Source organism: Somniosus microcephalus, chromosome 4, assembly GCF_052327205.1.
Source record: "Somniosus microcephalus isolate GS21.2 chromosome 4, FLI_Smic_1.0, whole genome shotgun sequence".
In the NCBI taxonomy this organism is placed as follows: Eukaryota; Metazoa; Chordata; class Chondrichthyes; order Squaliformes; family Somniosidae; genus Somniosus; species Somniosus microcephalus.
In genome coordinates, this window is record NC_140990.1 from 241,408,525 (window position 1) to 241,434,069 (window position 25,545).

The 25,545-nt window shown below is 47.7% G+C and overlaps 1 protein-coding gene across 2 annotated transcripts in view; it reads left to right on the plus strand.

Annotated features, from left to right (window-relative positions):
* Positions 1–25,545, plus strand: part of ccdc141 (coiled-coil domain containing 141) — a 285,891-nt gene that overhangs the window by 189,934 nt on the left and 70,412 nt on the right. For both annotated transcript variants that reach the window (XM_085986005.1, XM_085986004.1), the window contains one exon: positions 18,939–19,064. In XM_085986005.1, coding sequence (XP_085842131.1) covers positions 18,939–19,064 — 126 coding nt within the window. The remainder of the gene's footprint in view (positions 1–18,938; positions 19,065–25,545) is intronic.

A 25,545-nucleotide genomic window follows, 5' to 3' on the forward strand; every position in this document is an offset into this window, starting at 1 on the left:
TCAGTCGGACCGCCCCATTGTGCGGCTGGCGGCCGGAGCGTTTGAAAAAAGGAACGCAACACAGCCAGCGCGGGCCCCGGGGGGCGCAAATTAAAGGGGACGTACCCTCCAGTATAAAGGCCAGCCATTTTGCAGCAAACACTCTTGGACACACAACAAGGAGGATAGCTAACTGGTTTCAAGCAGCAACAGCTCAGGTATTTTTGGACTCAGGCCAGAGCGCTGCAAGTGGCCTTTTGGAAATTTGACTGTTTGCCAGGATTTGATGGGGGTTGCATGGGGTGCCAACGCGGAGCTGCAGCGCCATGTCCGTAGGGCTCACAGACGCATTGTGAGAGGGGCAGCCCTGGCTAGAGGCAGAGGGGGCTACAGGCGTCGGCCACGTAGGCCTTACCCAGTCAGGCTATACTGCCAGCAGCGCTCCTACCTCAACATGACTGATGCGCGATGTGTTAGAAGGCTCCGATTCCGAAAGGAGGTGGTTGCAGAGATCTGCCACCTGCTTCGCAGAGATCTGCGTCCAAAGCTCAGGTGCAGGACATCTCTGTCGGTGGAAGTGAAGGTGACGGTGGCATTGAACTTCTATGCCACCGGCTCCTTCCAATCCGCTGCTGGGGACATAGCTAACATCTCCCAGTACGGCGCGCATCGCTGCATCCGCCAGGTGACCGAAGCACTGTTCAGAAGGAGAAGCCAATTCATCTCCTTCCCCATGGCCCTGGAGAGCCAGCATCAGCGCGCATTGGGATTTGCAAGACTCGGGGACTTCCCCTTGGTGCAGGGCGCCGTTGACTGTACGCATGTGGCATTGCGGGCCCCTCTGGAGCATGGCGAGCAGTTTCGCAACAGGAAGGGCTACCATTCTCTGAATGTGCAGCTGGTGTGTGACCACAAGCAGCGCATCATGGCTGTCAATGCCAGCTTTCCAGGCAGCAGCCACGATGCGTTTATCCTGCGGCAGAGTACTGTGCATGACATGTTCGAGGCACAGCCTCCCCCAAGAGGATGGCTACTCGGGGACAAAGGCTATCCTTTGTGTACCTGGCTCATGACCCCGCTCCGCGCGCCCAGGACCGCTGCTGAAGAGGCATACAACGAGAGCCATCAAACCACCCGCAACATCATCGAGCAAACTATTGGGGTCCTCAAGCAGCGGTTCCGCTGCCTTGATCGCTCCGGAGGAGCACTGCAGTATTCGCCGGACCGGGTCTCCCAATTTGTGGTAGTTTGCAGCATGCTACACAACCTGGCTATCCGCAGGACTCAGGCACTGCCACCTGACGTTGGAGCAGTACCTCAGGAGGAGGAGGAGGAGGAGCAGGAGTACGTTCCCAGGAGGGAGCGACCAGGGCCAAGGGCCGCGCGACGCCACCTTATTACACGTTACTTCTAAGCCCCCTGTCAGGGAATGCCTTGTGGCCATGAGGGAAGATGAATGCAGCCGTTCCGCAAGCCCTCAGCCGGCGAAGCCAACAAACACTAACAAGAACAACCATGGAGACTCTATGAATAAAGATAATTATTTATTACACAAAAATGAAAACCCCTTCCCACATGAATCCCCAAAAACAATCAACGGGCCACACAAAAAGCCCAACAAACGACTCACTCCCACAAACTGGGGAGGAGTAACTCCACATTTGTACAAACCTGGCCTCAACCTCGGCCTTAACGCAAAAAATAATCCCACGAACCAAACAACCATGGGCAAAAGAAAGATGGCCACCGCCATATAAAACGAAAGCTGGCCACACCCTCTACTGAGTGGCCCGCAAGGGCGAGACCTTGTCCAGCCTTTTGCCTCCCCTGCCCGGCCTGCTGCTCCTTCGCAAGCTCTGCCCAGTGGCTGCTGCGAGGCTGGGGGAAGGCGCCTGAGGCTCAGATGTCCTTCCGCCAGATGCCCTTGGGGGGCGGCCTACACGGCCTTTGGGCGTCGAGGGGCCGGCTGCTGAGTGGCGCACCTGAGCCTGGCCAACATCAGCTCCAGCCGCTTGCCCTTGACGCCCCAGTGGGGGAGTGGCGGCGACGGATGGTGCAATGTGGGCAAGCTGGCGTCTGGGATGCGCTGGCTGGTGCTGTGGCACGCTGGCACTCGGCCGGGCCCGCACTGCAGGATCCGCACCAATCAGCCGAGGGGCGGCTCGCTGGGATGCTGCAGCGCGGCGGGTGCCCTGGCAATGCCTGCCTGAGACAGCGCGTGTGGCAGCAGTGAGTGCCCCTGTTGTCCTGGTGTGCGCCCGCATCACACCCGCCAGGGACTTGACGGCATCAGTGAGCATGCGGCCACTCGCGGCAGTTGATGCCCCGAACTCGCGCACACTGGTCGCCAGCGACTCGATGGCCTCAGGCATGCGCCCCACCACGCGCATGAGCTCCGTGTGGCGCCGGTCCGAATCCTCGGCCATCTTGTCCAGCTTCCGCGCCTCCTCCGAGGTGAAGGTGTCCGGACTGGAGTCGGGACTCTCCCGCTGGGGAGCAGGGGACCGAACTAGGGGAACCTTGCCACGTTGGTGGCGGCGAGTGTCCTGATCAACTGCACTCCCCTCTGATCCTTCCCCCCTTTGGGGGGAAGGCCGCAGCCCACGCGCAGGGCTCCTGGGTGGCTGGACGCCACTGGTCCCAGCAGCTGCAATCCCCTGCGACAGTTGGTCCAGGCACTCGTCCAGTGAGGACGTGTCAATCATTTCGTCCTCTCCTGCGGGACCTGAGTGTTCCCCTGATGGTCCGGCTTGCTCTTGCTCCTCCTCCTCCTCCTCCTCCTCCTCCTCCTGCTCGGAGGGGCTGTCGCTGGCAGCTTCAGGGACCTGGTCATCACCAGCTGAAAGCAGGAATGCACAAGAGTAGCTTCAGAGTGAGGAGACGGCATCAGCGAGGGAGTCAGGACTGGTGGCATTCAGCGCATTGGTGGGACAGTGGCAAAGGAGGTAGCTCGGATGCGCAAGTGCGACGCGAGAGGGCCAAAAGGCGAGGTCCTTACCATTGCCGGGCAGTGGAGGGTCGGTTACTCCGCACGCTGTGGGCACGATCAGCCGGGCTCCCATGAGCCCACTCACGCGCTCCTCCAGGGGAGTGAGCTTCTGCAGCTTGGCGCGGCCTCCCCTGGTCCTGGCACGGGCCTGGCAATTATAGGCAACTTTAGCCTGCAAGAGAAAGGACGGGCTGTAAGTAACGAGTGTAGCCCTGATGTAGTGTGCACTGCCTCCCATGGTGGAATAGCTTGGCCAGAGTGTAGCCCTGATATACTGTGCACTGCCTCCCATGGTGGAATAGCTTGGCCAGAGTGTAGCCCTGATATACTGTGCACTGCCTCCCATGGTGGAATAGCTTGGCCAGAGTGTAGCCCTGATGTACTGTGCACTGCCTCCCATGGTGGAATAGCTTGGCCAGAGTGTAGCCCTGATGTACTGTGCACTGCCTCCCATGGTGGAATAGCTTGGCCAGAGTGTAGCCCTGATGTACTGTGCACTGCCTCCCATGGTGGAATAGCTTGGCCAGAGTGTAGCCCTGATGTACTGTGCACTGCCTCCCATGGTGGAATAGCTTGGCCAGAGTGTAGCCCTGATGTACTGTGCACTGCCTCCCATGGTGGAATAGCTTGGCCAGAGTGTAGCCCTGATGTACTGTGCACTGCCTCCCATGGTGGAATAGCTTGGCCAGAGTGTAGAGTGCAGAATGTGCAATTGATGCTCATGACTGTCCCAAAGCTGCTGGCTGAGGGCTGGCCATTAGGCCTTTCAGCTCCCTTTGCCCATCATGTCAGGTGTACATGCAAGAATGAGGAGGAGACTGGAAAGGGTACTCACCCTGACAATCCTGGTCAGGTCGTTGTATTTTTTCCGACATTGTTTGTGGGTCCTGGGGGCATCGCCGGTGAATGTCACCCTGTTGGCGATCTGCTTCCAGGCTCTGGTGTATTCTTGGTGGTTCGGATTCCTCCCAGTCTCTGGGAACAAGATCCTGCGCCTCTTCTCCAGAGCTGTCACCATTATTCCCAGATCACGCTCTGAGAAGCGCAGGGCACGCTCACGGGCCTTCTCTGGCGTTGCCATGACTCCCTGGGGCTGAGCAGCAGTGTTGAGGCCTATTTGCAAAGCTGCAGTGTGCAGGGCGTGGCAGCAGACCAAATCGTCCCTTCCCCCTTTAAGAGCTGGTCGGCACCACGGGGTCTGCTGTCAATCAAAAAATGACCGCACCCGCGCTGCGCCCCGCCTCGGCGCTATCCCTCTGCACCGCCGGCTTAGCGCCTAAAGATAGTAGTGCAACGCCTCTTTTAGCGCTCCAGCAACCTCTTAGGGCGAAGCCACTGAATTTCCGGCAAGGGGGCGCAACTTTGGGGCGGGCGCTAACGTTAGCGCCCCAAAACTGGCTATACTGAAATTCTAGGCCAATGACTTCAGTCTTCCCAAGATTTAGTTGGAACCTGCAAGAATAGGCTCTAGACTGCTGGATATTTTTCCAGGTGGTGGATTAACATTTTTCTCAGTAGGATACATCTCATGTGCTTCAGCCACATATGTATTGTAAGAAGGCTGCACTCTGCCACAGAGGGGGATGCATGTTCATGCTGCTGGTAGGGAGACCTTTGGTTGCCTGTTCATTGCAGTGACTCCTCAATTTCCAGTGGTTAGATGCAGCAAGCACTTGGCTAGATTCTCTGTAATTGCAGAGGATCCTTATGGTCTCCAGGGGGCATGAGCTACAGATGTGTAAGAGGGTGCTCGACTGCCACAGCACCTTTGGCAATCATCTGATATGGAGCGGTGAAATCTGCGGCGTTTATGTGGTGCAGCATTTTCAATGAATTAACTTAAGTTATCTGTAAAGTCTGTGGGTTGTTTAGTTAATTAATGCACAGACTCCAAGAGTAACTTAAAACAGGACTTTACTATTCGAAGGTCAGGGCGAATCTGCCCAATAACTCCTGGCACAACACTTATATACTGGTGTGGTCACCGTCGGTATTACCGTATACAGAAGCCAAACAAAGTAGTGCCACACCTAAAATAGTTCTCTTAAAGGTGAACGGTTACATACAATAGTTCCCTTAAAGGTAGACGGGTACATACACTACAATCCTCCCTTTTTAGCTTACAACATACTTATTCCCCATTAAACATAACATATAATCAACTTCATGTAAAACAATTCACAGATATAGTCTCTGCGGGAAACAGTTCACAGATTCAGTCTCTGCGGGAACAGTTCACAGATTCAGTCTCTGGTCTTGACTCGGTCCGAACAACATCTCTGCGGTGTAGCTGGTTCACATTTCTAGCGTGACTCATCCAATAGTCTTTCCCTTGGCTTAACAGCTTGAACTTCCGTCCTGCTGAACCAGCAGTGCTGACTTTTACAAACAGCTGGACTGCCTTGGTAATTTGTCCTACTTTCCAACTGATTTGGCCCCCTTCGTAGGGCCCACGTGCATGATCTGATAGAAGTGATAATGATTTAGATGGTTATCGTCTTCTGCTTCGTCTTTTTCTTTTCTGCTTCTTGGAGACTCTCGGAGCTCCCTTATCCGCTGCCAGCTGTTGCGCCACCATCTCCCTATGTTCCTTAGACTTTAAGTGCTTCATCCTGATTTCTGCACTTTGGGAGTTTTCATCACAAGCTGGGCAGACCAAGTCATCGTAATATTCCGTGTCACTCAACAGGTCATGGTAATATTCGGTGTCGTCCTGAGCTAGTCTAGCGAGAGGGCCTGCTACTTCTTCCGTACCCAACTGGACGTTAGCCGACTGTTGTTCCCTCCCTAGACATCTTTCCTGAAGAGACTTCTTCATGCGTTCATATTCATCCCGCTCTTCCTGGGTTTCCTGCAAATCCTTCACTAATGACCTCGTTTGTGATTTCAACACTTCCCCTTCCCTCGGGGATTGATTGATCAGGCTATTCAATCCTTCTACTGGAGCAGCTGTTTCAACATTCTGCTGTTCACATTGACGTGATTCAGCGTACTTTTGGCATCCCTGTAAAATCTGTGTTGCAACCTCAGCTATTTCCATAACTTTTGAGAGCTCCGAACTCCTTCCCTTTGAAGATTGAAGCTCGTGTTCAGATTGTTCCCATTGTAGAGTCTTGTCCTTCAGCATATGAAGGAGTTGGCTGACCGTTAACTCTTCCACGGGAACACTGTGGGTCAGAGTCTTCTCCATTTCATCCACCTTTTCCTCCAATGCTTTCACCTTCTTTTCCTCTTGTACTTTGGCTTCCAGCGCTCGGAGAAGTTGCGCATTGATGCTCTCTAGCTCATGTTCAGAGGCCATTCTTACAGTCTCTGTGTTTCTTACAGTTCCCTTTTCTTCCACTGAACGGATTCCCAGTTGAATCTGTTTTTCAAGTTGTTGAATCTCGGTCATTGCCGCCCCATATTTGTCTTGGGTTTCCTTTAATATTTTTATGAGTTCTTGTACATCTTGTCTTTCATGTTCTGCCATGTCTTTCACCTCTAATTTCTCATCTATGGATGGAACTTCTACCGATGAGTCTGTCTTGGCCTTGAGCTCATCAAGAATTTCCTGCAGCCTTTGGACTTCTTGCTCATGTTCAACCTTCAGTTGCTCATATGCTTCCACTGAAACTAGCTTTTCGGAGGTTGCCGAGTTAACCCCTTCCAGAATTGTAGCCTGGGCCTGTTCATACTGCTCTTTCAACTTCTCACACTCTGCTTGTAAGAAGTCGTAGAGAAGAACTGGAATAAAATCCTGGCTTCCTGAAGATTCCTCTTCATTTGCTTCTTCCTGCAAATATTCTAACTCCTGAACACCATAAGGGAGATGTGATCGGTAATTGGTCACAATGGCTCTATGGTCGCTCTCTGCTTGAGCTAGCTGCTTCTGTTGTCTTTCCAGATTCTCCCATTCGGTGTCATAGAACTTTTTCATTGTTTTCATCTCTTGTACGAGACGGTAACTCAATTGTTCTAATTGTTGTCGTAATTTGAAATAAGTTTGAGTCCGAGCTCGGTGTTCTTCCGTCATGGATATGTCCGTAACTTGAACAGGCTCAGAATTTTCTGTCAAACTAGGTTGTCGTTGTTCGGTGGAGTTCTGCTCTGAAACTTTGTTCTTCTCTGGAGCATAAGCCTTTATGCATGCCTTCGTTTTTCCAACCTTCGTCGGCAAGTCCATTTCAGCCTTGTCTTTCATATTTGGGTTGGTCTTATCGTCATCCATTTCAGAATCTGAGCTGATTGTCTGCACCGAGTCCTCACTCGTTATGGCTTTTAGATAGTGCCATTCCATGTCTATTTTCTTGATACACTCCCGTCCTAGAAGTGGTGGTCCTCCCTCATGTAGTACGTATAAGTTCATTCTTGGGTGTTCTTTACCCCTATCTCTCACTTTGACTCTTATCTTTCCCATGGGGTATACTTTATGCCCCGTGTATGTCTGCAATACGAACTTGGTATCTCTTAAGGGTATATGTGAGAATAGCCGGTGGTAATCCCTTCGATTTATGACTGATAGAGCTGATCCAGTGTCCAACTCCATTTTCACTTGGATTCCAGCTATTTTTAGCATGACCCAGATAGTTTGTAGGTCAGCTTCCTTACTCACATTGTGAATTCTCAGACTACCCAGCTCCTGGCCGTTTGGGTCTGAGTCTGAATTCTGTTCATCTGAACTCTTCTCAGCCACCTTGTGTACCTTGTTGTACTTTTCCTGTGATGGCTTCCTTTGGTTGTTGGTCCTTTGGTTGTTGGTCTTCTTCCCTGACCGGCATACCTTAGCTATGTGACCCAGTTTGCCACATTTCCTACATTCCTGGTTCTTAAACCAGCATTGGTTCTGGTCGTGTGTTGTCTTCCCACAACGATAGCATTTTGTTGTTGTCGAGGTAATTTGATCCACACTTAGTGCTGCTGTCTTTAGCTGCATTTCCGCAGTTCCCTTCGCTGCGGCTTCGTGCGATGCTGCAATAAGGACAGCCCTGTCAAGTGTAAGGTCGTTCTCTTCGAGTAGTCGCTTTTGCGTTCCTTCCTTTGCCAACCCGCACACGAACTTGTCTCGCAATGCCTCTGTCAGATTCCCTCCAAACTGGCAGTATTTCGCTAGTCTACGCAGTTCGACCAAGTATTCTGCTTTGCTTTCGTCTTTCCGTTGCGTTCTCGCATAGAATTTGAATCGTTCCGCCAACATCAACGGTGTGGGGTTCAAGTGATCCTTCAGAACAGTCACAATATCATCGAAAGTCTGATCCGCCGGTTTAGCTGGTGCTAGTAGATGCTTCAAGAGCTCGTATGTCTTCGCGCCCATCGAGTTTAGCTTTGTCACCTTCTATTTTATTGGCCTCACAATAGATCTCAATGCGTTCCGCATACGTGGCCCAGTCTTCTACCTCGGCATTAAAATCGTTGATGTTACCACGCTTAGGCATCTTCCTCTCTTTCTGATAACACCCCGAATTATTTCTTTAACTTATTTTTTTTTTTTCTAAGATGGCGGTTTTCCTGCGAAAATGGCGGTTTCCCGCGCTTATCTTCTCTCCCCGCCCACTTCAATGGCGGTTTCCCGCTTCTGTCTTCTTCCCCGCCTAATGGCGGCTTCCCGCGTTTCTTCCCTAGCGGGAGGGGTACACTTTCCCCCACAGGCGACGGCCGCTGGCTTTCAGGTTCACAGCCTGCGCGTCAGCTTCAGTGCTTTCCCTTTTCTCGGCAAGGCAACCGGCGCTGGGTACACCCCGTTGACGGCGAACAGGTTCAGCCGCTGGGCTGGCTCTCGCTCAGTTCCCCTTGCTCGGGCTCGGTCCCTCTCCCGCTCTCTCGGCTCTACCGGCGCTGGGTACACCCCGTTGACGGAGAACAGTTTCAGCCGCTGGACTGGCTCTCGCGCAGTCTCCCTTGGTCGGCTCTGCCTCTCCCGCTCGCTCGGCTCTACCGGCGCTGGGTACACCCCGTTGACGGAGAACAGTTTCAGCCGCTGGACTGGCTCTCGCGCAGTCTCCCTTGGTCGGCTCTGCCTCTCCCGCTCGCTCGGCTCCCAAACGCCTCTCCCAGCCGTCTCGCAGTCCGGTGCTTCCCTCCCCGGCTGCGGCTGAGTTTTTATATCTTCCCGCGCCTACGCTGCCGGTCGCAGCGCTTCGTGGCTTCGGTCGCTGCCCGGCCTTTTTCGCCGGTCGCGGTCTAGCTGTCTCACGACGCCGTTGCGTCCCCAGCCTGCCTGTACCGCGGCTTCCTTGCTCCACGCTGCCCCAGTCTCAGCGCCTCTGGGCCCGACTTCTGTCCGGCTCCTTTCCCCCTCGACCGTGGTCGAGTGCACCGCCCTTATCCTCCGGTTATTCTTTTTACTTTCCCTTACTCACAGTCACCGTGGCCGCCTTGCTTCTCGTGCTGGTCGGCTCACTCCTCACCGTGGCAGAAGGGACAGTCAGTGCCTGTTGCTGATGGAAGTCTTTGTCTCTAAATTCTTCCTCCTTTCTAGTTCTGCAGCCTCGAGTTTTTTTCCAGCAGAACGACGAGGGCGGTTGCCTCTTCTCGACGCTCGTTAACTGCTTCAGACGTATTGTTGCCGCAGGGTACGATCGGACTCGTCGCCACTGTAAAGTCTGTGGGTTGTTTAGTTAATTAATGCACAGACTCCAAGAGTAACTTAAAACAGGACTTTACTATTCGAAGGTCAGGGCGAATCTGCCCAATAACTCCTGGCACAACACTTATATACTGGTGTGGTCACCGTCGGTATTACCGTATACAGAAGCCAAACAAAGTAGTGCCACACCTAAAATAGTTCTCTTAAAGGTGAACGGTTACATACAATAGTTCTCTTAAAGGTAGACGGGTACATACACTACATTATCCTTCATGCATTTTGCTATAGGTGGTGATGTTGATGGCCTGTCTCCATACCCTAGCTTTTCCTCCTCCACTTCCCTCATGTTTTCTGTCCTGTCTTTGCTCATGCAGTTCAGTATGGTGCACAGGGTGAAGATATGTCTGCAGGAGACTGTTGGAGAATGGAGGAAGAGTTCCACAGGGATTGGTTCACTATGGACTCTGCAAAGTATTGCTGGTTTCTTGAGTCAGTGTCTCATTTGGAAATAGGAGTTATACTGGGAGAGGTGGACTTTGTTGCTAACTGGTGGAAGGGCCTTGAGGAACTGATTTAATCTAACGATCCCTTTCATATGCCAGGCTCTGAATAGACCTGAGGTGAGCACCCTGACATGAATCTTGTCATTCGTGTGGAAATGACTTATGAAATAATACTGGGCGGCCTGCTGGTGGCGCTATCCAGGGAGAGCATAAATACTCGGGCATGGGCCCAGCTTGCTCAGGACATTCTTTAACAGGAACTAGTGAAGGACACAACTAGATCTCCATGTTGAAAAACAGTTGATTAAAGCCTTGTTTAATACTCAGACCAAGTGCCTAGTAGTTTTCTTACGTCACACCCCATTGCATCAGATTGGGGAGAGGATTGATAGACTCATGGGGATCTTCAGGGTGGGGCAGACCTCCTCCTCTCCCCTAAGGCTTAGAGCATTACAATAATGGGATGCTTCTGGTTCCCTGACAATCTCTTACGGGTTTATGAATAGTAAGCCAGAAGTGCCGAGTGGATGATCCATATTGGCCTCCTCCTGAGGTCTCCACCATCACAGATGCCAGTCTTCAGCCAATTCAATTCACTCCACGTGATATCAAGAAACGGCTGAGCGCACTGGATACAGCAAAGGCTATAGGCCCCGACAACATCCCAGCTGTCGTGCTGAAGACTTGGGGGGGGGGAATTCAGTATCGCCCCGTTTGGGGTGCCATTATCGGCCGTGCGCAAAGTTTAGCGCCTGGCGCTAATTATCGCCTCCGACGGCAAACTTGGCTTCAATCGCCCCTGGAGGTGATTGGAGCACCAAATCAGGCGCTTCACACCTGTCTTAAAGCGCAAAGGCCGAGGAGCGAGGCGCTACCTCAGAGCGCTGGCGAAGCTCATGTGATGTCAGTCAGCAATGGAATACAGACACACTGGCGCCGGCCAGTTCTTAAAGGGGAGTTCTGACAAAAGGTCATCGACTTGAAACGTTAACTCTGTTTCTCTCTTCACAGATGCTGCTTGACCTGCTGAATTTCTCCAGCATTTTCTGTTTTTATCTTAAAGGGGAGGGCTGATTTTGCTCTCCATCCACATCCTGCTCATTGCAGCCTTGAATCTCAGCCTGGAGAGACCTGTACATCAAATCTGCTGGAAAGAACAATGGAGAGACCCAGGGAAAGAACTCAGAGTACAGCCCCCACAGTCTTTTCTAAATCGATACAAGGGCAAATCAAAATGAACCTGCAAAGTGCTGCTCAGTACCCAAAACTCCTTCACACAGCGTTGAATCTCTCCAGAAGTCTGTCTGTCTCTCTCTCTCTCTCAGAATGCGTGGTGCAAAAATGTCACCAAAAAAAAAAGCAGGAAGCGGCCGCCTTTAAATAGCGCTCCCCCAGTCCCTTTCTGACTGCAAAACCCTCCCCTCAACTTGTCGTTGCTAGCGGCAGGCGGTAAGGCAGGGGGCGCCACTCAATATACGGTCCGGGGCGCTACCGGGGCATTGCGCACTCGACTCACGTCATGATCTGCCGGCGCAGGAGATCATGTCAGTAGTGTTTAGCGCCGCCGCAAAATGTCTAGTTAATTTCGCGAGTGGCGCAAACATCGCCGCACAAGGGCGCTAGTTGCTTTGCACCCCATTAGCGCCCTCCTAAGGTGCTAACGGGAGGCGCAAACCAACTGAATTTTTCCCCCTTGTGCTCCAGAACTAGCCACGCCTCTAGCCAAGCTGTTCCAGCCAGCTACAACACTGGCATCTATCCGACAATGTGGAAAACTGCCCAGGTATGTCCTGTCCACAAAAAGCAGGACAAATCCAATCCGGCCAATTACCGCCCCATCAGTCTACTCTCAATCATCAGCAAAGTGATGGAAGGTGTCATCGACAGTGCTATCAAGTGGTACTTACTCACTAATAACCTGCTCACTGATGCCCAGTTTGGGTTCCGCCAGGACCACTCAGCTCAGGACCTCATTACAGCCTTGGCCCAAACATGGACAAAGGAGCTGAATTCCAGAGGTGAGGTGAGAGTGACTGCCCTTGACATCAAGGCAGCATTTGACCGAGTGTGGCATCAAGGAGCCCTAGTACAACTGAAGTCAATGGGAATCAGGGGGAAAACTCTCCACTGGCTGAAGTCATACCTAGCACAAAGGAAGATGATTGTAGTGGTTGTTGGTCAATCATCACAGCCCCAGGACATTGCTGCAGGAGTTCCTCAGGGCAGTGTCCTATGCCCAACCATCTTCATCTGATTCATCAATGACCTCCATCATAAGGTCAAAAATGGAGATGTTCGCTGATGACTGCACAGTGTTCAGTACCATTCTCAACTCCTCAGATAATGAAGCAGTCCATGCCCGCATGCAACAGGACCTGGACGACATTCAGGCTTGGGCTGATAAGTGGCAGGTAACATTCGCGCTACACAAGTGCCAGGCAATGACTATCTCCAACAAGCGAGAGTCTAGCCACCGCCCCTTGACATTCAACGGCATTACCATCACCGAATCTCCCACCATCAACATCCTGGGGGTCACCATTGAACAGAAATTTAACTGGACCAGCCACATTAATACCGTGGCAACAAGAGCAGGTCAGATGCTAGGTATTCTGCGGCAAGTGTCTCACCTCCTGACTCCCCAAAGCCTTTCCACCATCTACAAGGCACAAGTAAGGAGTGTGATGGAATACTCTCCACTTGCCTGGATGAGTGCAGCTCCAACAACACTCAAGAAGCTCGACACCATCCAGGACAAAGCAGTCGACTGGATTGGCACCCCATACACCACCTTAAGCATTCACTCTCTGTACCACCGGCGCACCGTGGCTGCCATGTGCACCATCTACAAGATGTATTGCAGCAACTCGCCAAGGCTCCTTCGGCAGCACCTCCCAAACCCGTGACTTCTTCCACCTAGAAGGACAAGGGCAGCAGGCACATGGGAACACCACCACCTCCAAGTTCACCTCCAAGTCACACACCATCTTGACTTGTAAATATATCGCTGTTCCTTCATCGTCACTGGGTCAAAATCCTGGAACTCCCTACCTAACAGCACTGTGGGAGTACCTTCACCGCATGGACTGCAGCGGTTCAAGAAGGCGGCTCACCACCACCTTCTCAAAGGCAATTAGGGATGGGCAATAAATTCTGGCCTTGAAAGCGACGCCCACATCCCAGTAACAAATTAACAAAAATGCTCTGCAGGGGTTTGTTAGGAAATCCCCCACCTCCATGCGTTTTGTTTGGAGGCCAGAGACTAAGGGCTGGATTTTGTCAATGGGGACGCCTTTGGGGCAGAACTGCTGGTTGTCGGGTTTCAGTCCTGCCCCCAACGACGTGCGGGCAACCCACGCTATTTTCCCTTGATTGACCTTGTTCAGCCTGCCCTGCAAGCTTCGCCGGCCAATTAAGGGAAAGCTGGTGACAGAGAACATCAGCATATGACGTTTCATCTGTCAAAAATTTTTGACAGATGAATTGTCAGCGTTTGACAGCTTTGAGAAGCTGAGAATGCAGCAGCCATTCTGCCATCTCTGCCGTTGAGATGAGGCACCTCCGGATCCCCAAGGGTTGAAGACTGCAGGAAGAAGCAAAGGTAAGTAAACTTTTTCTAACACTTTACACTCACCTCTCATACTTACCTCTCCACACTTGCACCCATCATTCACCTCCACAGCGGATTTTTCGGTCCCTCTCACCCCCGCAGACCCACTGCTTGCCTCACTGACCCTGGCGAGCTTCGCAGCCGTCGGGAAGCCCGCACTTGTGTGGGTAAAATGGGATTAAACCTCTTAACTGCCTGTTAACTACCTGTTAACAGGCAGTTAATTGGCTGTAATCCCCTTCCCGCCTCGAGGAGACAAGCCCCTGCGCGAGTCGGGGACCCGCCTCCTGGAAAGATGGCACAAAGGCGAGTTGGGAGCGAGTTCGGTACCTGCTCCCAATTTCTGCCATTTTCCCGGCAGTCCTGCCTCCAAACCCACCTCCCCAGGGCCGGCAATATTCCCCCCTAAGCCATAGTCACTGTGATCTGGTTGCTCAGTAGTAGTGTCTGATATATGGGAGGGCAAGTACCCACTCAAGGTTTGGGAGCTGAAGGCCCTTTCCCCAATCCAAAGGAATTTGGTGATGCAAATGTGCAGGTTACAGAACTGTCAGACTGCAACTTTGACAGGTATCATCTGGAATAGGTAGAGAAGATGTGGGAAGCTATTCATTGTTATTGTGTTCACCTACTCAGAAGTGATATTGTCAGATTATTCCATCTAGTTAGGCCAGTGTGTGTGCTGGTTGGGGGAAAGGGGGCTTCCTTTGGTACAGGATGGTGAGATTCAGTGTGACATTTAGGGCTAGATTTTCCTCTATGGTGGATTTACCACGGAAACAGCCCCAAAACTGCACTTTCACCGGTCAATGTAAAGCTTCGCAAAAACAGCCCAATTTTCCTCAATGTACCTTCACTGCATAGTCATGTTGCATTCCTGGCACTATTAATACTATTAGTACCAGGAGGCAAGGGCTGCAGGCCACATATGGTGCCCATTCAACCTGGTATTCATGTGGTGGTCTTCATTCTACTCTTTCTCCTCCTTAGAGCAGAAGAACATGGAGAGGGGTAAGGGAGACCCCATTAATTCCCAAGGCCCAGTTCTGTTCCAAAATGAAATTCAAGTAAAAAAAAAGTAATGGGGCTGTAATTTGTGGCCCCTACGGATGTGTACGAGGTGTGTACGCGTCTGTAAGGGTCACGCAAGTTCCGGATTTAGGCATGCACTGCGCATGCGCTAAAATCCGGAACTTGCGATCTGTCAAGAATTTTCTTGACAGATCATCCGTATTCCCAGGAAAAGGACATCTGCGGGCGGAGAGTTGGGCTATTTGCCCAACTTCTGTCGAGCGAATGCCCGTGAAATTCTTACGCCTGGTAAAAGCAGGCGTAAGGCCTGTTTTTACCAGCATAAGAATTTTAAAAAACAGAAAAATAAAATTTTATCAATATTTTATACATTTAAAAACTTGTTAAATAAGGTAAGTTTATTTTTAGCCTCTTTAAAACATGTAAATTTATTTTTCAAAAAATAAAATTTTTGTTTTAAATATTTAATTAAATGCAATTTTAATTATTTTTAAATATGTGATTTTTTTAAAATGTATTTGATGCGTAGGTGTATTTTTTGGGGTATTCCCATTCATGCTTATGGGATTTCCGTACATATGGAATCCCCTTAAGCATGAATGGGGATCCCCTTCTGTCACTCGTTGGCCTGGCCCACGTAATCCCAGGGGTGCTCGCAAACCGCCTGCGCCCCTGAGATACGTGGGCCTCTACCCGCGGGTGCCCCGAGAGCCCCAGGACTGCAAGTTTCTGTGGATCCTGAGGCGCCAGGTACTTGGGCATTTTATTCGCGGATCGGAGGCATTTCCCTGTGAGAAACCTCCGACTGCAAATTCAGGGCCAATATATACAATATTGAATGCTTACATACCGATTTCTCCACAATCCCTTGTGGCTTTTACCAGTGAAGTACCTTTGTGTCACCATGTGCAAGCCCAAATTCCAAGTCTGTTCAACTGCTGAGCACCACTGGTGGCGACTGCGTGGCAGGATAGGAAAATGGAACCATGCATCAAACCCCACCCACCCGCTATCATTTACAAGTAGTGGGGCGAGGATACAGTGGCCAAAGATGTCCACCGCCAGTGAGTTGGTTTTACAGGTGAAGTTGCGTGTTGGGCCTAACAATCCAATTTTCCTCTGTTAGCTGTCCATATATGGCCAAAAATGGGTGACACAAAATAGGAAAATCTAGCCTGTACATATATCTAAAGCTGGTTCTTGATCATGCAAAGCAGCAGGACTTCCATATCTGTGTCATGCGTGAGGGACATCTCCTCTGTAACTAGAAATTCTCCCAAACACTGATGCTTTGAAAGATGCTGGGGAGTCATAGAGTCATAATGGCACAGAAGGAGGCCATTCGGCCTATCGAGTCCATGCCGGCTTTCTGTAGAGCAATCGAGTCAGTCCCATTTCCCTGCTTTATCCCCGTAGCCCTGCAAGTTTATTTCCCTCAAGTGCCTATCCAGTCTCCCCTTAAAAAGATTGGGCTGGATTTTCCTTAAGCTGTCGGGAAGGAGGCGGAACTACAACTTTCGGGTTTTAGTCCCGCCTCCATCGACGTCCAGCCAATCGACGCGATTTTCCCTTGATTGACCTTGTTGAGCCCGCCCAGCGGGCTCAGCAGGCCAATTAAGGGCCACCCGGCAACAGGTGACATCACAGACTGAAATTTCATCTGTCAAGAGTTTTTGACAGATGAAATATCAGAACTATCAGTGTTTCACAGCTGTTTGAAGCTGTCAAATACTGACAGTCTGACTTCTAACCTGAGTCCTTCTACACAGACTCAGTTAGAACTCTCACCAGCAATGAAAGCTGAAGGCTGTCACTTTTGACAGATCGCAGCCGTTCAGCTTTCAGTTCCGGCTGAGTGATGGACTCCTGCAGCCTAGAGGAAGAAAGGCTGTTAAGGTAAGTACAGGTAAGTAAAACTTCTTTACACACTTTAGACACACCAAACACACTTACCTTTGCACTCATGCACCCATCACTCACCTGAACACCGACATCGCGACCCCTCCAAGTCCTTCAACCTGACGGCCCGCCTGCTCTAACCTGGCATGGTTTGGCGCCGTCAGGAATCCCATACGACATCCCTCAAAATAGGGATTAGGCTAAAAACTGCCTGTTAACTATCTGTTAACAGGCAGTTAATTGGCACTAATCCCTTCCCGCCTCGGGTCGGCGGGTCCCACTGCGGGGCGGGTACCATCCTCCCTTGAAACTTACGTGGAGGCGGGTTTTGGGTGGGTTTTGGGCGGGATGGTGTCGGGATCCCTGAATTCAGGATTTTTGCCCCCCGCACACCTGAAAGCCTGCCTCACGGCACACTGACAATCTGGCCCATTGAGTGTGTCTGCTTACACCACGTAACATTGGCAGCGAGTTCCAGGTCCTCACCACTCGCTGTGTAAAAAGGTTTTTCCTCACACCCCCCTGTACCTCTTGCCCAAAACCTTAAATCTGTGTCCCCTAGTCCTTGTACCATCAACTAGTGAGGCGGTCGGATTGGTTATGTGCAGTAGTATGTTGTTGGCGCATTTTGTGTCTTTGGATCTTTTATCTTGGAGTTTTCTTTCCAATAAATCTCAGAGGCCAGCAAGATCTACCATAAACTTATGAATTATTAAATGGTTTTAATTATGTTTAGAACGGAGTGGTGTAGTACTGCACTGATATTTGTAAGAAATTGATCAGTATTTTCACAACAGTTCATTGCATCTCAATATGGCATTAGAGAGAATTCTAGTGGTTCAGCTAAGACCCTAATCCTTCACCTTGAAAGATTTGGATCTTTCACTATAATTAAGAAAGATAAAGAGTTTTTTTGTTTCTCTTCATTGATTTATAGGTCACAAGTGAATTGAATTTAAAGGTTGTACTGTAGCTCCTAATCCCTGGATTTTAGACTGTTCTGAACTTGACATGTAATTTATACTCAATTTAAACTGTAAGCCTCACAAGATCACATTCAGTTCAGACCAGGATGACCCATCTTGAATGCAATTCCCCAGGGCTGGCTACGAGTCAGTGCTTATGCCAGGATGTACTAAATTACCTGCCAGTGCACGCACTATATTTTCCCTTGAATTTGCATTAAATTATTTATGCAAGTTTGATGCATAGCCCAGATCTGTATTTAAAAAATAGATTTTTTTTAAATTGTGGTTACACTGAATAAAGCCACACAATTTATATCTGTTTGAAAGGGTATCAGTGGCAAATATAAACTTATAAATCTACTGCCTTGCTCTACTGAATCAGTATATCTCCATGCCGAACACCACTTGGCGGGAGCACTAAAGGTAGCAAAGGTACAGAATGTACTTTGGGTACGGGACTTCAATGTCCATTGCCAAGAGTGGCTCAGTAGTACCACCACCGGTAGCTGGCAATGTCCTGAAGGACATAGCTGCCAGACTGGGCCTACAGCAGGTGGTAAGAGAACCAACATCAGGGAATAACCTACTTGGCCTCATCCTCACCAATCTACCTGTCACAGATGCATCTGTTCATGACAGTATTGGAAGAAGTGATCACTGCACAGTCCTCCTGGAGACTAAGCCCCGTCTTTACACTGAATACATCTTCCATTGTGTTGTGTGGCACTACCACTGTGCTAAATGGGCTAGATTAAGAACAGATCTAGCAGCTGAAAACTGGGCATTCATGAGGCACCGTGAGGCTGTCAGCTGCAGCAGAATTGTATTCCATTACAATCTGTAACTTCATGGCCCAGCATACCCCTCACTCCTCCATCACAACCCTGGTTCAATGAAGAGTGTAGAGGAGCATACCGGGAACAGCACCATTTCTACCTGAAAATGAGGTGCCAAACGAATGAAGCTACAACACAGGACTACACGCATGCTAAACAGCAAAAGCAGCTTGCTATAGACAGAGTTACGCAATCCCACTACTACAGGACGCTCCAAATTCTGGCCTCTTATGCTGGAACTACATCACTTTTGCCCTTTAAAAATATGGAATTTTGGGCCATCAGTCCTCCGGTAGTATGTTAATAAAATAAATTGTAAATTAGTATTTGGTCTATGGAAGGAACGGAGTTGGTCAGCGAAATTCCTCTTTTTTTCTCTCACTGTATTATTGTCTTACCTTTGGAAACTTATCATAGAATTACTTGAGAGTCTTTCAATATACAACTTTAACCAGATTTTGGTGCAGATTTACAAAAGTAAAATATTGTTCTATTGACAGTAAATTTGAGAAATTAAAAACTAAAAGACCAATTCTGAGTTCTTTTGTTTTGTTCAGACAATTCACAGTTTGAAGACGCTGGAAGATGACCTTGTTCCACAGTTTAGTGTTGACCTTGGTTGCAATCTTGAGGCCATTGTGGAACTGCAAGATAAATTCAATAAAGCAAAGCCACATTTGCAGGTAAGGAGTGCTACCTTTCTAATAGTTGTGAAACTAATGAAAAAGAACTATGAGCCTGATGGCTCAGATTAAAAACAAAACACATTGTATCATGGAAGCCAAGAAGCTCGTAGATTCATTCCTCAGTCTATGGTAGATCAATTGACCTGATAGAGATGCTACAATTGGCTTAGCACCACAGGCTAGGGAGGGAAAATTCATCCAGAGTTCCGCTCCTGATTGCTGGAAACTCGCATCTGTGGACATTGGATCAGGACAAGATTAGATTTGGATGCGATCCTCCCACTGTTGGATAACCTGACTAGTGTCTAGATTGACATACTGTATAAAGAATGGTTACATGGGCATGGCATCAGGAGAGGAGTGGAGAAAATTAAGTGGGGAAAGTGCTGCTTAAAGTAATTCTCATCCCGTGTGTTAGAGGTCTAAGATATGAGGAAAGACTGCAGAAACTTGGGCTAATTAGCCTTGAAAGGAGGCATCTGAGAAGTGATATTGCAGAGGTATACAAGATAGTAAATTTTATGAGAAACATAAATCCAGAAAATTACTTCAAACTGATTTGTGGGATTAGGATAAGGCAACACAGAAAGAAAGAATGTGTGCTTATATAGTCCCTCTCACAGCCTCAGGATGTGCCAAAGCGCTTTACAGCCAATGAAGTACTTTTTGAAGTGTAGTCCCTGTTGTAATGTAAGAAATGTGGCTGCCAATTTGGACACAGCAAGACCCCACAAACAGCAATGAAATAAATGACCAAATAATCTGTTTTAGTATGTTGGTTGAGGGATAATTATTGACCAGGACAGGGCCTCGGTTTAACAGTTCATCTGAAAGACGGCACCTCCAACAAAGCAGCAATCCCTCAATATTGCACTGAAATGTCAGCCTAGATTATGTGCACGTATCTCTGGAGAGGGGCTTAAACCCATGACCTTCTTCCCTTTGTACTCGTAAAAAGCAAATTTAAGACAGCCATCAGAAAGTTTTTCTTCATACAAAGAGTGATCAATACATGGAAAGGACTCCTGGATAGAATGGTGGAGGTGAAAACCCTGGGATCCTTTAGAAATCAGTTGGATGCTGCAATGGAGGGATTACATAGGATATAAGAACATAAGAAATAGGAGCAGGAATAGGCCACTTGGCCCTTCGAGCCATTCAATAAGATCATGGCTGATCTTGGGCTCAAAGCCACTTCCCCGCCCACTCCCCATAACCCTACTCTCCCTTATCTTGCAAAAATTTGTCTATCTCCACCTTAAATGTATTCAATGACCCAGCCTCCACAGCTCTCTGGGGCAGTGAATTCCACAGATTTACGACCCTCTGAGAGAAGAAATTCCTCCTCATCTCAGTTCTAAAAGGGCGACCCTTTATTCTAAAACTGTGCCCCCACGTTATAGATTTCTCCACGAGGGGAAACATCCTCTCTGCATCTACCTTGTTGAGCCCCCTCAGTATCTTATATGTTTCAATAAGATCACCTCTCATTCTTCTAAATTCCAATGAGTATAGGCCCAGCCTGCTCAACCTTTCCTCATAAGTCAACCCCCTCATCTCTGGAATTAACCTAGTGAATCGTCTCTGAACTGCCTCCAATGCAAGTATATCCTTCCTTAAATAAGGAGACCAAAACTGTACGCAGTATTCAAGGTGTGGTCTGTACAGTTGTAGCAGGACTTCCCTGCTTTTATACTCCAACCCCTTTGAAATAAAGGCCAACATTGCATTTGCCTTTTTGATTACTTGCTGTACCTGCATGCTAACTTTTTGTGTTTCATGCACAAGGACCCCCAGGTCCCTCTGAACTGTACCATTTTGTAATCTCTCTCCATTTAAATAATAATTTGCTTTTTTATTTTTCCTGCCAAAGTGTATAACCTCGCACTTTCCCACATTATACTCTATCTGCCAAATGTTTGCCCACTCACTTAGCCTGTCTATATCCCATTGCAGGTTCTTTAAGTCCTCTGCATAACTTGCTTTCCCACCCATCTTTGTATCATCCGCAAACTTGGCTACATTACACTCAGTCCCTTCATCCAAGTCATTAATGTAGATTGTAAATAGTTGAGGCCCCAGCACCGATCCCTGTGGCACCCCACTAGTTACCGTTTGCCAACAGGAAAATGACCCATTTATCCCGACTCTCTGAAACAGCACTGAAACAGGCCATTCGGCCCAACCAGTCCATGCCAGCATTTATGTTCCACTCGAGCCTCCTCCCGTCTTTCCTCATCTAACTTTATCAGCATGACCCTCTATTCCCTTCCCCCTCATATGCTTGTCTAGCCTACCATTAAATGCATCTGTACTATTTGCCTCAACTACTTCCTGTGGTAGCGAGTTCCACATTCTCACCACCCTCTGGATAAAGAAGCTTCTTCTGAATTCCCTATTTGATTTCTTGGTGACTATCTTATACTGTTAGCCTCTAGTTTTGCTCTTCCCCACAAGTGGAAACATTCTCTTTGTATCAACTGTATCAAAACGTTCATAATTTTAAAGACCTCAGTTAGGTCACCCCTCAACCTTTTTTCAAGCGAAAAGGGACCCAGCCTGTTCATCCTTTCCTGATATGTACACCCTCGCATTTCGTATCATCCTTGTAAATCTTCTCTGCACCCTCTCCAGTGCCTCTATATCCTTTTTACAATATGGCAACCAGAATTGTACACAATACTCCAAATATGGTCTAACCAAGTTTCAATACAAGTTTAGATACAAGTTTAGCATAACTTCCCTACTTTTCAATTCTATCCCTCTAGAAATAAACCCTAGTGCCTGGTTTGCTTTTTTGTGGCCTTGTTAACCTGTGTCACCACTTTTAATGATTTGTGTATTTGTACTCCGAGATCACTTTGCTCCTCTACCCCACCTAGACTCACACCCTGCAAGTAATAAGTGACCCCCCTATTCTTCCTACCAAAATGTAATACTTCACACATTTATCTGTGTTGAATTTGATTTACCAATTATATGCCCATTCTGCAAGTTTATTAATGTCTTCCTGTAATTTGTTGCAGTCCTCCTCACTATTAACTATCCCCTCAATTTGGTGTCATCCACAAATTTAGAAATTGTGATTTTGATTCCAAAGTCTAAATCATTAATTTAAATTGTGAACAACAGTGATCCCAGCATTGATCCTTGTGGAACACCACTACCCACCTTCTGCCACTCTGAATAGCTACCCTTTATCCCTACGCTCTGCTTTCTGTCTTGAAGCCAGCTCGCAATCCATTCTGCTACATGTCTGCTGACCCCGCATTCTCTGACCTTATTCATTAGTCTATTATGTAATACCTTATCAAAAGCCTTTTGAAAATCTAGATAAATTATATTTACTGCATTACGCTTGTCTATTCTCTCTGTTACCGCTTCAAAAAATTCAATGAGGTTGGTCAAACAAGACTTTCTGTTTTGATGCTGACTATTCATTATTATATTTTTGGTTTCTAGATGTTCTTCTGTTTTCTTCTTTAGTAGGGATTCCATTATTTTTCCTACCACTAATGTTAAGCTGACTGGTCTATAGTTTCCTGGACATATTCTATCCCCCTTCTTAAATATCGGTATTACGTTAGCTATCTGGCAGTCCTCTGGCACTACACCTTTTTCTAATGAATTATTAAATATGTGCAGTAATGCCTCTACCATCTTTTCCCTAGATTCTTTTAAAATGCGTGGATGTAATCCAGGGCTTTTTCCTCTTTGAGCTTGATTAGTTTATTTAATATATCTCCTCTTTTTATTTTAACTTCAGTTATTTCATTACTAATCTCATGATCCAATGTCATGTCCACCTGTTCTATCTCCCTGGTAAATACTGAGGCAAAGTAATTATTTAATATTTCTGCCATCTCTCTATCGCTGCCTGTGGTATTATTCTATCTATCCCTATTTCCATCGCGACCTTCCTTTTTGTGTGCTTGTAAAATATTTTACTGTTTTGTTTTATGTTCCTTGATAATTTACTTTCATAGTTCCTCTTTGCCTTCCAAATTTTTTTTTTACTTCTCTCCTAATCTCTTTGTATTTTCCCTTATCATGCTTCCCCCTGCTGTCCATGTACTTAATGTATGGTTCTTTCCTTACCCTCAATTTTTCCCTTATGGCTTTATTCATTCATGATGTCTCATTAGTGTTTAACTTGTTCTTGTTTTTTAGCAGAATATAATTTTCCTGAACTCTGTTGAACACCATTTTAAATTGATAGCAAAATACTGCGGATGCTGGAAATCCAAAATAACAACAGAAAACGCTGGAAAAACTCAGCAAACCAGGCAACATCCGTGGAGAGAGAAACAGAGTCAACGTTTCAGGTCGAAGACCCTTCGTCAGTCCTGACGAAGGGTCTTCGACCTGAAACGTTGATACCATTTTAAATTGTTTGCCAATATTGTTGTCCATTTATTTTCCCAAGTTCTATTCTCAGCCCCTCAAAATCAACTTTTCTCCAATCTATTACCCTTGTCTTCATCATACTTATGTCCTTCTCAATTATTATTTTAAAGCATATTATATTATGGTCACTATTGCCTAGATGTCTCCCTACTTTTATTTCTCTTATCTGCTCTGGTTTATTCCCCATTACTAGATCCAATAGCGAATCCTCCCTTATTGGGCTTTTTACATATTGGGTTAGAAAGGAGTCATGCGCATATTGTAGGAACTTCATTCCCTTATCCCCTTTACCTACCTCTTCTGTCCAATTAATATTGGGGTAGTTGAAATCCCCACGATTATTATTCTATGATTTTTACTAATTTCCCTAATTTGTTTGCATATTTCTTCCTCCACCTCCCTTCCACTATTAGGTGGTCTGTAGACTAGCCCTATTAGTGTGATTGATCCTTTATTATCTTTTATCTCTATCTACATAGATTCTATTTCTGTCTTGCTGATACTGCATCCCTTTTTTCTACTGCCATTATGTTATCCCTAATAAGCACAGCTACTCCACCTCCCCTTTTCCCCCCTTTGTCTTTTCTAAATATGTTATACCATGCAATGTTTAATTCCCAGTCCTGATTTTTCTGTAGCCTTGTCTCAGTAATCCCTACTATGTCTGGTTCCTCGCAACACATGATTGCCTCCAGCTCCCCTGTTTTATTGCAGACACTGTATGCATTGCTGTACAGACAGTTTAACTCATTTTTAATAGTAGTTCCTTTCACTTTATTTTTAACCATCTTTTTAAACTCCTGTTCTATAACTCTATTTATTCCCTGGCCATCAATGTCCTCCCTTACTTTATGCTTTCCTATGCTCTCCTTTCCTGTTTTGTTTATATTTAGGCTGGTTTTATTTCTTGTAGATCCCTCGCCTAATCTTACTAATTTAAAGCCTTTTCCACCTCCCTATTTACCCTTTCCGCTCAGACACGGGTCCCATCCGGGTTCAGGTGGAGCCTGTCCCATCGGTATAGCTCCTTCCTGCCCCAGTACTGGTGCCAGTGCCCCATGAAAAGGAACCCCTCTTTCCCACACCAGCCCTTTAGCTACATATTAATTCTCCTGATTTGACTGCTTCTATGCCAATTTCCACATGGCTCAGGCAATAATCCAGAGATAATCCAGACTCGAGGTCCTGCTTTTTAATTTAGCTCCTAACTCCTGATACTCCTTCAGCAGGACCTCCTCCCTGTGCCTACCTATGTCATTTGTGCTGACATGGACCACAACAACTGGATTTACCCCCTCCCTTTCCAAATTCCTCTCCAGCTGCCATGAGATATCCCTTACCCTGACACCAGGTAGGCAACACACCCTTTGGAATTATCGTTCTTGGCTGCAGAGGATGCTATCTATCCCCCTAATTATAGAATCCCCTATCACTACTACATTTCTATTCTGCTCTTCCCACCCCGGACAGCTTTTTGAGCCACGGTGCCTTGGCTTGCATTGTGGCTGTCCTCCCCGCAGTCTTTCTCCTTGTCCTCACAGGTAGCGAGTACATCGTACTTGTTGGACAGGACCAGTGTCTGCAGGACTTCCTTCTCAACCTCTCCTAAGTCCTCGCTACCCATCTCTCTAGCAGTCATGCCCTCCCCTTGCTGAACCTGTGCTTTCCGCTGGGGTGTGACTGTACTCTGGATAAAACTATCCAGAAATTCCTCCCCCTCCCTTATGTTTCGAAGTGTCTCTAACTCGCACTCCAGCTCAATGACTCTGAGCCGGAGTGACTGAAAGCAGAGACATTTCCTGCAGATGTGAGAATCTGGGACAGTCTCGTTGTCCGCAAACTCCCACATACTACAGGCCCAGACTAGAGCCTGCCATCTCTAGAATTCTTTATTTATATGCTTATTTAAATTAGTTAAAGTTTTTAATCAAGTAATTATTTAGAGTTATATTAATTAATTAGTTTATCTAGTTAAGTTATTATTTTAATAAAGTATTAGTTATTGTTCCCCAGCTCTTAGTTTAAAACACTGCACTAGCTTAGAGACAAAAAAACACACTAATACTCACCA